General features: G+C 34.1%; 1 protein-coding gene across 1 annotated transcript; it reads left to right on the top strand.

Annotated features, from left to right (window-relative positions):
• Positions 1-7,618: 7,618 nt before the first annotated feature.
• Positions 7,619-10,659, top strand: LOC107473854 (vacuolar protein sorting-associated protein 41 homolog). The gene is made up of 10 exons (XM_052257769.1): positions 7,619-7,938; positions 8,026-8,125; positions 8,553-8,678; positions 8,754-8,837; positions 9,030-9,095; positions 9,438-9,638; positions 9,975-10,052; positions 10,134-10,253; positions 10,344-10,424; positions 10,570-10,659. The coding sequence occupies exons 1-10, from the start codon at positions 7,619-7,621 to the stop codon at positions 10,657-10,659; spliced, it is 1,266 nt and encodes a 421-aa protein (XP_052113729.1).
• Positions 10,660-11,328: the final 669 nt, after the last annotated feature.

Here is an 11,328-nt window from a genome sequence, read left to right on the forward strand (position 1 = left end):
ATCTTTTTCTGTGAAACAAAAGTAATAAATGAATTGAATTCTTTAACATTAGCTGCTAGTATATAACTTAATTTGGTTTTGAGAATAAAATAAAACATGACACTAAAAATAAAACACAAAAAATAAAAATACAAAAATTAATATTTTTATATTTTATGTAATAATAAATTGAATATAAGACAAAATAAATAATAAAAACTTTAGTTTATCGTTTTTTTTCACACAAAATAAATAAATAAATAAATTGGTAAAAAAATAATTATAAGAAATAAATAGTGATAACAAAAGAAAAAAAAATAAGTTATGTTTTCGTTCGGTATCTCTGAATATATTAATTCATTATTTCAAAACATAATATTTTTATTCATATCTTATCTATTAAACATAATTATGTGTGTCTCTGTATTCATATTTTAGTATCTTGTGTTTATATGCAATTAACTAGTTAATATACCAAAATCAAATGCAGGAAAGATTTTATTTGAGGTTGATTTTTGAAAGAGTAGTAGCTGAGATTTGAATTGTGATTCATAGCATGTAGCTGGGGAGAACATTGAGCATTTAAACATTGTTGATATATACATACAACTGATACAAGTCATCAATCTATATGAATGTTAAGATTCAAAATAAAATCATCAACAGTAGTTATTATGGCATTTACAAGTTTCAACAAACTGATTGATACTAATAAACGAAATTTCGTTAGAAATTGTTAGTTGAGCAATGCAATCAGATTCATAGCTGGCAATATATAGAACAAGGATGGAAAGGGCTACATGACTAGCAACTTTGCATGTGGGTTCTTAAGGAGTCATCACCACCCTCTCTAATAATGCTTTTTAACCTTTGCCACTTGTGGAAGTAAATTATGTGAAAGTGAAGTTGCACAAAGAAATATGTCCAATTGCATTGCTTCTTATTCACTCCTGCCCAACAGAGAAAAATCTAAGACATTGTACGTAGATCCCTTTGGTAACAAAAGAACGGCCTAATGCTAATTAAATGGAGGTGAAGTTGGGAGATAAAGGGAATTAGGGAATGTTTGATTTCAGGACAAATATTAGGGTAAAAGTAATATTATATTGAAATTAAAATGTATTATTGGATGATTAGACTAAAAGAATTAGAGTGATAGATAAAAGTATCGATTAAAACAATAAAAAATTAGATTATAAAATTACATTTTAATCTTCTAATTTTGGAGATTGAATTTAGAGTTTAAATTAAAATTCAGAATTTAAATTAGAAATTATAATTTAAATTTTTAATATTTAAACTATATAATAATAATATAATTAAATTAAAAAATTTGATTGATATTTACTAAAGATTACTAATTTTCTAATTGAACTAAAAAAAAGAGTGAAGTATCGTTTTTGTTAACGTTTGGAGTAAGTCATATAGTTGTCCCTAACGTTTCAATCGTCTTATTTAAGTCCCTAACTTTTTAAAATTAACTCAATGTTGTTCTGTCGTTAAGGATTCGTTAACAGAATTGACGGCGGGACAAAATTGAGACGATTTTGAAATGTTAGGGACTTAAATAGGACGAAAATATTGGGAACAAAAACGATATATAGAAATAAATTTTAGTTTTATCTTTCAATAATATCAATTTTTTACTATACATAGTATTCAATTATTTTTTAATCACATATAACTAAATTACACTTAATCACATTACTTTCATTCTAAATAAATTTATTTTTTTATAATTTTACACTTAAAGTTATAAGTTAAAATAAAAATATAAAAAAATTTATTTAGAATGAAAGTAGTGTGATTAAGTGTAATTTACTTAGATGTGATTAAAAAATAATTGAATATTATATACAGTAAAAAATGATATTATTGAAGGATAAAATTAAAATTTATTTCTATGTATCATTTTTGTCCCCAAGGTTTTGTTCTATTTAAGTCCCTATTGTTTTAAAATTGTCTCAATTTTGTCTCACCATCAATTCTGTTAACGGATCCCTAATGGCAGGACAACATTGAGCCAATTTTGAAACGTTAGGGACTTAAATAGGACGATTGAAACGTTAGGAACAACTTTGAGCTTACCCCAAACATTAAGGACAAAAATGATACTTTACTCTAAAAGAAATTAAGAGAAATGTTATATTCTAAACTGCTAATATTATACTTGCCACAACGAGTATGAAGAAGGGTGTCAATAGAGATTTTGATATTAAGTACTAACGCTAAATCGAATTTTAATAACTTCGATTTAGCTATGCAATACTAAATCGAATTATATAGCTTCGATTTAGTGTGATTCAGTGTCTTCCCTTAATAAATCGAAGCGAGTGAAATTAATTTCCTAATAAATGGAATGTTACATTCATTTAATGTAATCGAGTTTAATTCATTCGATTTATATATAGTGGTTCAGAACAAAGTGTATAACTATTTTTAGTTTAGGACATCTACATAATATTCATCCCCGTTTATTTTAGCAGTGTAAATTACCCTTTATATCATTTGTAAACACTACAAGAAAAATGCTGAATATCGTCGGATTTATCGGTGGAATAACGAAAATATTCTGTCGGTAATATATTTACCAGCTGATTTTTCGTCGGAACTAATTCGACGGTATAACCCTCGCTGGTAACCAATTACCTCGGATCTTTCAATCCACCGGAAGTTACCGTCAAATTCTGCAACGGATTCTTTGCCTAAAAACTACTTAATTATAGACGGAAACTTTTCGCTGGTAATTTTGGCGCTCCACTATTTGCTTTCTCGGATAATTACCGTCGGATTTTTTTTCCGGTAAATCCAACGGTAAATTTACTATTTTTTATATTTTAAACACAATAAATGGTCAAATTCTTTTTTATTTTTTGCACAATTAATAGTCAAATTCTAAATAATAGAAACTGTTCTAAGGGTTACCTGAAACGTTGAGTCGGGTTTGAACGTGAGGTCCTAATCCCTTCGAGTGGCAGCGTCCGACTTGTTGGTGTCGAGGTGTCACCTATTTTGAGTTTCTCATGAGGAGGTTGGGGAGTGGTACCTGCAACAGACTCCGCCTGCAGGTTTTTTATATAGACTGGAGTGGGGGCTCTAGTGCATTTGTAGTAAGGTTTGGTGGCCTCCCTATGGGTGATAATCTTATCTTATCTTATATCTTGGGAGTTTATTGAGATCTTATCCTTTTGATCACTGCCTTCTAGAAGCAGTGACCTCGCCGCGTCGGGTGTTCGGAGCCTTGGGCTCCTTGGAGGGTGATTAGCGGATATTTTATACGCTTTTTGGGGATAATTTCATGTAGATTTTAGTATGTTTTAGTTAGTTTTTAGTATATTTTTATTAATTTTTAGGCAAAATTCATATTTCTGGACTTTACTATGAGTTTGTGTGTTTTTCTGTGATTTCAGGTATTTTCTGACTGAAATTGAGGGAGCTGAGCAAAGTTCTGATCTAGGCTGAAAAAGGACTGCTGATGTTGTTGGATTCTGACCTCCCTGCACTCGGAATGGATTTTTTGTAGCTGTAGAAGTCCAATTGGCACGCTCTTAATTGGGTTGAAAAGTAGACATCTAGGGCTTTCCAGCAATATATAATAGTCCATACTTTTCGCGAAGATAGATGACGTAAACTGGCATTCAACGCCAGTTCCATGTTGCAGTCTGGCGTTCAGCGCCAGAAACTGGTTGCAAGTTGGAGTTCAACGCCAGAAATAGGTTACAACCTGGCGTTCAACTCCAGAAACAGCCCAGGCATGTGAGAAGCTTAAGTCTCAGTCCTAGCACACACCAAGTGGGCCCCATAAATGGATTTCTGCACCAATTATCTTAGTTTACTCATTTTCTGTAAACCTAGGTTACTAGTTTAGTATTTAAACAACTTTTAGAAACTTATTTTTCATCTCATGAAATTTTAGATCTAAATTATATACCTTTTGACGGCATGAGTCTCTAAACTCTATTGTTGGGGGCGAGGAGCTCTGCAGCGTCTCGATGAATTAATGCAATTATTTCTGTTTTGCATTCAAGCACGCTTGTTCCTATCTAAGATGTTCATTCGCGCTTCACTATGAAAAAGGTGATGATCTGTGACACTCATCACCTTCCTCAATCCATAAACTTGTGCCTGAAAACCACCTTCGTTCTACATTAGATTGAATGAGTATCTCTTAGATTCCTTAATCAGAATTTTCGTGGTATAAGCTAGAATCCATTGGCAGCATCCTTGAGAATCCGAAAAGTCTAAACCTTGTCTGTGGTATTCCGAGTAGGATTCTGGGATTGGATGACTGTGACGAGCTTAAAACTCGCGAGTGTTGGGCGTAGTGACAGACGCAAAAGGATCAATGGATCTTATTCCGACATGATCGAGAACCGACAGATGATTAGCCGTGCTGTGACAGAGCATTTGGACCATTTTCACTGAGAGGATGGGAAGTAGCCATTGACAACAGTAATTTCCTACATACAGCTTGCCATGGAAGGAGCCTTGCATTTATGAAAGTGAGAAAGAATTATGTTACAGGAATTCAGAGGACAAAGCATCTCCAAAACTCCAACATATTATCCATTACTGCATAACAATTACTTATTTTATGCACTTTCACTTTTTGCAATTAAAACTAAAGAACCCTATTGGTATCCTGACTAAGAATAATAAGATAACCATAGCTTGCTTCAAGCCAACAATCTCCGTGGGATTCGACCCTTACTCACGTAAGGTATTACTTGGACGACCCAGTGCACTTGCTGGTTAGTTGTGCGGATTGCAAAATTGTGATTGCAATTTCGTGCACCAAGTTTTTGGCTCCGTTGCCGGAAATTGTTTGAGTTTGAACAACTGACGGTGAATCTTGTTGCTTAGATTAGGAAAAATTTGTCTTTTTTTTTCACTAGAATTGCATCTTTTATTATTCCTTCAAAAATTTTTTTTTTCAAAAAATATTATTTTTCTTTATTAATTTTTATAGTTTTTCTGTGAGTTTAGTGTCATGTTTTAAGTTTGGTGTCAATTGCCCTTTTCTTGTTTTTCTTGTGCATTTTCAAAATATTAGCTTTCAAAAAAAATATTTTTATTTATTAAAAATACCTCTTTAAAACACATTACATTTATAGCTCAATTGGCTAGAGCATTGGTTTATGTTCTTAGTAATTGGGTATCTTCTTTTTAATTTTTTTTTCAAAAATAATTTTTCTTTGATTAAATCTTGTGCCAAACTTTAAGTTTGGTGTTTTCTTGTTACTATCTCTTTAGTTTTCGAAAAATTTAAATTGGTTTTCTAAAAATTCTAAGTTTGGTGTTCTTTCTTTTGTTCTTGGTGTTCTTGTGAATCTTCAAGGTGTTCTTGAGCCTTCTTTGTGTTTTGATCTTAAAATTTTTAAGTTTGGTGTTCCTTGGTGTTTTTCCTCAAAAAATTTTCGAAAACAAGGAGCATTAGATCTAAAAATTTTAAGTCTTGTATCTTTTGTGTGTTTTTCTCTTTCATAATAAAATTCAAAAATAAAAAAAATATATTCTCCTTTAATTTCTCATAATTTTCGAATTACTTGGGTTGACTTGGTCAAAATTTTTCAAATTATATCTTTTTCAAAAATATCCTAACCACTTTCTCTCTCCTTGTTTTTTCAAAAATCTTCATAAAATATTTTTAAATTTTTTATTTTTATTTTTATTTCGTTATTTTATTTTATTTTATTTTATTATTTCGAAAATAATTTTTTTTAGAAATAAATAAAATAAATCCACATCATCTCCATTTTTCCATCATGGATCTAAGTGGAAATGAACAATCTAGAAGGACCCTGGGGTCATATGCTAACCCCACTACTGCTTCATATGAGAGTAGTATCTGTATACCATCCATAGGAGTCAGTAGCTTTGAGTTGAATCCTCAGCTCATTATCATGGTGCAGCAAAGTTGTCAGTATTTCGGTCTTCCACAGGAAGAACCTATAGAGTTTCTAGCACAGTTTTTACAAATTGCTGACACAGTACATGATAAAGAAGTAGATCAGGATGTCTACAGGCTATTATTGTTTCTATTTGCTATAAAAGACCAAACCAAAAGGTGGTTAAATAACCAACCCAAGGCTAGCATAAAGACATGGAAACAACTGTCAGAAAAATTCCTGAATCAATACTTCCCTCCAAAACAGATGACACAGCTAAGGCTGAGCATCCAAGGCTTTAAACAAGGAGATAATGAATCCCTTTATGATGCCTGAGAGAGATACAGAGAGATGCTGAAAAAATGCCCCTCTGAAATATTTTCAGAGTGGGTGCAGTTAGACATCTTCTATTATGGGCTTACAGAGAGAGCTCAGATTTCTCTAGACCACTCAGCTGGTGGATCTATACACATGAGAAAGATAATAGAAGAAGCTCAAGAGCTTATTGATATAGTTGCCAGAAATCAGTATCTGTACCTAAGCAGTGAACCTTCCATCAACGAAGAGGCTAAAATAGTAACTGATGAACTCAGTCCTGCAAATCAAGCTACTGAATTCAATCAGTAATTAGATTTTCTAACAAAACAGCTAGCCGAATTCAAGGAAATATTGCAAGAAACAAGAATGGCTAATATGAATATGGAAGTGCAGTTGAAGCAAATAGAACAGCAGTTATAAAAACAAACAACAGAAGAATGCAAAGCAGTTCAATTAAGAAGTGAAAAAACATTAAATACCTCACTTCAAGGCAGTAGGAAGCCAAGAAATGAACAGACTGCTACCCAAAATCCTTCTGAGGACAGTCAGAGCCCAGAGAGGAATAACTCTGGCGCTCAAACGCCAGATAATGGTTGGAAAGCTGGCATTGAACGCCCAACCCATGCTCACTCCTGGCGTCCAACGCCAAAAACAAGCAAGGAACTGGCATTGAACGCCCAAAGGAAGCTCAGTTCTGGCGTTCAAACGCCAGAAACAGATAAGGAGTTGGCGTCTAACGCCACTCCAGCTTCCACCCCTAGTATTCAAACACCAGTGGGAGATCAGACACATACAAGTGCTGATAGCAACTTCTCTAAAAAGGCTTCTCAACCTACGGCTGTAAGCAATAAACCTGCAGCAACTAAAGTTGAGGAATACAAAGCCAAAATGCCTTATCCTCAGAAACTCCGCCAAGCGGAACAGGATAAGCAATTTGCCCGCTTTGCAGACTATCTCAGAACTCTTGATATAAAGATTCCGTTTGTAGATGCACTTGAGCAAATACCCATTACAAGAAAAATACCCATTCAGCCACACTTTTTTCTATGTATAGGCTACGCTTTTCTCCGTATTGCCTTTTTATAAGAGAAAAGGATATATAATTATGGCATCATTTAAAAAGTGTAGCCTTAGGTATTATAGAAATCACTTATAAAGCGTAGCCGTAGGTTGATATCTATAGGTTCACTTTTTCTTTCAAAGAGGATGCTTTTAGAGGGTAGCCTATTTGTTAAATTTTAGGTGCGTTTTAGAAGTGATGCCTAATGTATCTAGAACCAAATACACCCACAACACTTAGTAATTTTTTTTTCTCCTTATCACTAAATCACATTCATGTTCCAGCACGGCAGCACCCTCACTTTCGCAACTCACCCTAACCCTAACTCACCTTCGCCACGCACCCTTTCACACACACACTCAGATCTGAGTGAATGAGTGAACCAGAGGGAGGAGAGGAGGAAGACAGAGATGAGATCACGAGCGAGAGACCAGAGAGTGAGAGGGGGTCACCGCCGCAACGCCGCTGCAGCCGCCGCCATCACCGTCGTGGAGGAGGGAGTCCAGAGGAGAGAGAGAGAGAGAAAGATGATTCGCAGACTAAATGGAGAGAAAGGATGAAGACGCGACGCGAGAGAGAAGGAGGCTGTTTCGCCGTGCACTGTCGTCGCTCCTGGGGTCAATTGAAGCCGCCGCCGCTGCTAGGGCTTGCCGTGCTCCTGTCCTCACTTTCGGCTTCTATGATTGACTTCCTGTTCGTACTCCCAACCCCTCTCTCTCTCTCTCCAACTTTCATTTCATTCTCATTTCAATTTCACTTTCAATTTTGATGTCTCTGCAGGCGTTTCATCAGTGCCATTTTCGATGCCAATGGTACAGATGCAATTCTCTCCTTTGAAAAGTTCTGCTGCAATCTCCCTAGACCTCTTCTTCAGGTTCCGGTTTCTATTTGGATTACTTTTCTCAATTCAATTTTGATCCATCTGCTAATTAATTGGGTTGATTAATACCAGATCATATATCTCGCCATAATCAGTTCAACATATTATTTCATTGTAAAATCGTGTTTAACAGATCATATATGATTAATGTGAATGAAGAATACTAGGTTGAGTTAAATTGAATTGAATCATGGATAAGACATAAGAGCATGTTAGCTGGTTTGGAATCACTTCCAGAAGCTTATCAGCAAAGAATAGTGTCCATGATGGAACAAGTTAGCTGGTAAACATCATTGCTGGATTCTAAATAAATCAATATCTATTATGTATCATGTTATTAAGATGTGGACACATGTATCTTTGACATGAAATAGTAAGTGTTGATTCTTAGATCAATGTATTCTGAATATAAGATTGTTCTTGACAGGACAAGGTCCCTGCCTTCTCTCCAAAGAAAGCAAAAAGCTTTATTGAGAGTGAATTGGGAGCTTCCATTAGCTTACTATTTAGGGAGTTCGAAGATCGGCCAATAGCCGCTACTAGTCTTGGTCAGGTAGCATAAGATCAACCTGCTGCTTACTTTCTCTGAGAATTGATATGATCCAGTAATGATCTTAATATTGTTTAGGTTCATCGTGCTATCCTGCATTTAATTTTATGTTCATTGCTAATAAGCTTATCGAGCATGTTAGCTGGTTTGGAATCCTTTAAGGTATATACCTACCTTATTTTATGCTGATGTACGTTTTCTGATTAATTTTTCCAGTGTTCAGGCAGCTATTAAATTAATTAAATATCATTCAAATACTTTGATAGTAGGATAAATAGTCTTTAGTCTATTTTGTTTTGATTGTTAATTCACTTCCCTTTTCTTTTTTCTTTTTCTTTTATTTGAAATTTTCAGCTTATGAAACCAGAACTCTTTGATTTCATTGATAAATATAACCTACAAGATTCAATCCATGAAAAGGTAAAATTATACTTTGTAGCAATTGATCTTCAAATTTCATGTTTTTATATGATTTTGTGGTATTCTCTGATGTGCAAAGTCATATTTCTCATCTTTGTTGGCATTCTATTGCAGCATCCGATGAGTTTCATTTACAAGCTTCAGTGTAATATATTAGAATCTTGAGCAAACATGTTTTCAATAGTTGTGGATTGAGATTGAACATTTCTCAGACATTTATAGGGTTAAAAAAGTAGATTGATCTTCTTCTTGAAGATGGACATATTTTCATGTTCTATCTTGTTTTTGTTCTCATTAACTGATAAATGGACTGTTACTTGTTTACATTTGCTTCTTGTTCAGGTTGTCCAATTGATGATGTTGGATTGCAAGCATGTAGTTCCTTTATTGATCCAGCATAGGGACTTAATAAGTCCACAAGAAGTTGTGAAGCAACTTCTAAATGCTGATGTTAAGTGTGACTGCAGATACTTTTTACATTTGTATCTCCATTCACTATTTGAAGTAAATCCGCATGCTGGGAAAGACTTTCATGATATACATGTTTGGGAGATAAGGTGAACCTTATTGCTGCAAGTTTGTGTTTGCAACCTTTTAGGTTTTAACAGACTTTAGCCATGCCCTGCTTTTGTAATGCATTTCTTTGTGATAATCCAGCTACTTCATTATGTGCTTCAATTGTAATACCATACCCATATTCATATACCATATGCATTTCAGTGATGGGCATTTCCCCATTTATCTTCAAATAGTGCCTGGTTGTTATGATATTTGTTTTGTGCTGCTTAACATGAATAATGGTTTGTATTTGCTGAATGCAATTAAAAGTTACTGTTTATGACATTCAATAATCTGGTTTTTTGGGTCTTATGTGCATAGGTAGAACTCTATGCAGATTATGATCCAAAGATGCTGCTACCTTTTCTACATAGCAGTCAGCACTATACTCTTGAGAAGGTTTGTGGTGAACCAATGGCAACTTTAACCATTGTATGTATGCATTAACATGTGAATCAAATTCTCAATTCATCTTTTCAGGCCTATGAAATTTGCACTAAAAAAGAGCTACTGAAGGAGCAAGTTTTCATCTTAGGAAGGATGAGAAACTCAAAGCAAGCCCTAGCAGTTATTATAAATAAACTGGGGGACATTAAGGAGGTATTTCTCTTTCTCTATTGAAGTGGTTTTCTGAATCTTGAATCAGAGATTTAGGGATTTGAAGTTTGAGGTGGTTTTTATGTTATACAGGCTGTAGAGTTTGTCACTATGCAGAATGATTATGAACTCTGGGAAGAATTAATCAAGCAATGCATTGACAAGCCTGAAATGGTATATCATGATAACTGGATTGTGCATTTAAATATGGGCATGTTTTGTTACTTTTAGAATAATTTGTTCCCTCTAAAACAATTTATTGCTTTTAAATATCCTGCTCTTTCTCAGCCTACTCTGAACGTGGTTTTTTGAACAACAGGTGGGCATGCTATTAGAGCACACAGTTGGAAATCTTGATCCCCTCTACATTGTAAATAAGGTTCCCAATGGGTTGAAAATACCTCGATAAGTAATAAAATTATAAAGGTGATTTAATGTAACAGCAATCATGGAACATACATAGGCAAATTGTTGGTACACATAAGATTTTCAATGGGTTGAAAATACCTCAACAAGTAATAGATGTGGTTTAAGGCATATTACATGATCTAATCATAGAATATATGCAGGTAAAAGGATTAGTATTTGTAGTTCTCATTAATTAGGGACTACTTTTCTCACTATTTCTGGTTATATGATGCATGTTTGCAAAACTTTAATTCTGTTTTCTTTTCTACAGGCTCAGGGATCGGCTGGTTAAAATTATCACTGATTACATGACTGAAACTTTGCTTAGACATGGGTGCAATGATATCCTTAAGGTTTGTTTTTCCGCTTCACTCGTCATCCTTCACTAAGCAGAAAGGAAAATTCTAGAATCTCATGAACTTGATACCGTATAATATCTCACTGAATAGGCGGACTGTGTCAACCTTTTAATCAAGTACTACAAGGAGGCACGACATGGAATTTCTTTAGGTAGTGAAGAAGGCAAGCCACGAATAAAAAATAGTGAGAAATAGTCTGCAAGTCTTGGATATGGCTATGCTTACTTTAGTTTGAGTTGTATGAATTTTTATAGTTAACTTCATTCTAGTACTTTTGGATCAATGTTATAAATATATTTTGGTTAGAGACA

This window comes from Arachis duranensis, chromosome 2 (genome assembly GCF_000817695.3).
Source record: "Arachis duranensis cultivar V14167 chromosome 2, aradu.V14167.gnm2.J7QH, whole genome shotgun sequence".
NCBI lineage: Eukaryota > Viridiplantae > Streptophyta > Magnoliopsida > Fabales > Fabaceae > Arachis > Arachis duranensis.

What these genes read in the sequence shown, in the direction of transcription:
- LOC107473854 (XM_052257769.1), top strand. Translation starts at nt 7,619, where the DNA reads ATGAGTGAACCAGAGGGAGGAGAGGAGGAAGACAGAGATGAGATCACG. An exon ending in GCTTCTATGATTGACTTCCT is followed by an intron (nt 7,939 to 8,025) that starts GTTCGTACTCCC and finishes ATGTCTCTGCAG; the next exon opens with GCGTTTCATCAGTGCCATTT. An exon ending in AAGATTCAATCCATGAAAAG is followed by an intron (nt 9,096 to 9,437) that starts GTAAAATTATAC and finishes CTTCTTGTTCAG; the next exon opens with GTTGTCCAATTGATGATGTT.